We start from the raw sequence: 2,123 nt of genomic DNA, 5'->3' as shown, positions 1-2,123 counted from the left end.
AGTCTCAAGGAAATCATAGGTTTCTGCACCCTGGACCCAAGTATGCCTTGCCAGGGGCAACAGGTAAAACTACCTTACATAACACTCTGCTGAGAGACAGTAATGACACTGAGGAGACTCTATACACAAGTAAAATGCATCCATTCTCTTCCTCATCTTCTGTAATCTGTTCTCTTTGTCTCTCTTCACAGGTATAAATGACCACGACCCCAGGAAGCTCAAAGGGGCGGCGTTCAGTTTCGGAACACGCCATCGCCAGTTCAGCTCTGACTGCTCCCCTCCAACATCACCAGGATAGGGCGGGACGGGACCCCCGCATACTCACTCTATAGCCGCCCTAAAGACCCTCTGCTCTTCCAGACCCCTGGACCTGGTCAGTAATAAAGTCAAAAGCTTTAAAATCGAAAAGTAAAAGTCTCACCAACTAATCATGAATATGTTTCTCATACTGATCATATGTTTTGTGTTGTAGGCCGCTACTCCCCTGAGAGGTCAGAGGTCAGGGAAGTCTGCCTACTATTCTGCTCCTGCCTACTCTCTGTCTGCTAGGAGCAAAGGATTCTATTCTGCTCCTGCCTACTCTCTGTCTGCTAGGAGCAAAGGGTTCTATTCTGCTCCTGCCTACTCTCTGTCTGCTAGGAGCAAAGGGTTCTATTCTGCTCCTGCCTACTCTCTGTCTGCTAGGAGCAAAGGATTCCGTAACGACCAAACACCAGGTAACACTCTCCAATGATATTCCATCACTGCAGATTTCAATTGTTCATATAGACTGACAGAAAGGAAGCAGTAGAATGTTCAGTGACTGAATGTTCTTTGTAGACTGACAGAATGTGTTTTTCTTCCCTTGTCTTCTCAGGTCCTGCTGCATACATGCTGCCCTCAGCTACTGTCAACAAAAACTCAGCTCCCAACTTCTCCCTCCGGGGTCGCAGCAAGATTGGCAGCTTCCATGAGGACCTGCAGAAGCCGGTGAGTCTCACTCGTCAAAGGCTGTCACTTCAAGATGAAAATCCTACATATCATATTATGAATCCAGTTTCTCTTATACATGTGGTGTGAACTGAAATGTTAAATGTGCTCAATCGACCACAGACCCCCGGCCCAGGGACATACAGAGTGGTGGACCCCTGTACCTACAAGCACAAGCCGCCCCACTACAGCATGACAGGACGCAACAGCATGCCTGGAGACACCACCCAAAAACCAGGCCCTGGAGCTCACCACCCCGAGCAGGCAAGTCTACTCATCTCATCTACTATTACTTGTATTATAATATGCAGTAAATGACTTATTTTTCTCATCTGGAAACAATGGTGTGAAAGACCCTTGTGCACTAACCGCCAGTGTCTTATTTCTAGGTGACCTTCACAAGGATCAAGGCTCCACGCTTCTCTTTGGGAACCCGTCATTCAGAGTTCATTGTTCCGCTCATGGCCAGCAGGGTGCGCTCCACTGCAGATCTGCCTGAATGACACCTCATGGCAGGAATATGAGCATGAGGACCTGGAACAGTTCACGTCGTCGGTTCTGAACCACATAGTGAACTGCACCAACTCAGCCACCGTGGACAAACGGGTCCGGGTCTATCCCAACACGAAGCCATGGATGACTGGGAAGGTCCAAAAACTGATCAAGGAGAGGGACAACGCCTTCGCAGGGAAGGGCACACTGCTGTACAGCACCACCAGGGCTAACCTAAAGCGCGGCATCCGGGAGGCCAAGGCAGACCACAGAGAGAAGATTGAGGAATGCTTCCTGAGCAACGACTCCAGGCGGGTGTGGCAGGGGGTTCAGCACATGACAAACTTCAGAGCCAACAGGCTCACAGCCGCGGAGGACGACCCCCTGCTGGCGGAAAAGCTGAACTCCTTCTACGCCCGGTTCGACGAGGGGCGAACGGAGGTAACCACAACACAAACACCACTCTCTCCAGCTCTCAGCAGCCTCACCCTCACAGAGCATGAAGTGAGACGCGTGCTGAAGGCGGTGGACCCCAGGAAAGCTTCAGGGCCGGATGGCGTCCTGGGACGGGTGCTGAGGGACTGCGCCGACCAGCTGGCCGGGGTTTTCACCAACATCTTCAACCAGTCCCTGTCCCAGGCCACCATCCCACCCTGCCTGAA

The 2,123-nt window shown here is 51.5% G+C and overlaps 1 protein-coding gene across 1 annotated transcript; it reads left to right on the top strand.

Annotated features, from left to right (window-relative positions):
• Window positions 1-279: 279 nt before the first annotated feature.
• On the top strand, window positions 280-1,472 carry LOC308165576 (ciliary microtubule associated protein 1B-like; the record flags this gene model as incomplete). The annotated part of the gene is made up of 6 exons (XM_080539725.1): window positions 280-373; window positions 473-491; window positions 640-716; window positions 857-966; window positions 1,093-1,233; window positions 1,359-1,472. Coding segments are annotated over 6 exons (555 nt in total), but the record flags the coding sequence as incomplete, so codon positions are not given.
• Between the last annotated feature and the right edge of the window lie 651 nt (window positions 1,473-2,123).

The sequence above is a fragment of the Nansenia antarctica genome, assembly GCF_963989245.1.
Source record: "Nansenia antarctica genome assembly, chromosome: 9".
In the NCBI taxonomy this organism is placed as follows: Eukaryota; Metazoa; Chordata; class Actinopteri; order Argentiniformes; family Microstomatidae; genus Nansenia; species Nansenia antarctica.
Note: the sequence above shows the minus strand (reverse complement) of the source record. Positions and strands in the feature narration are given on the sequence as shown.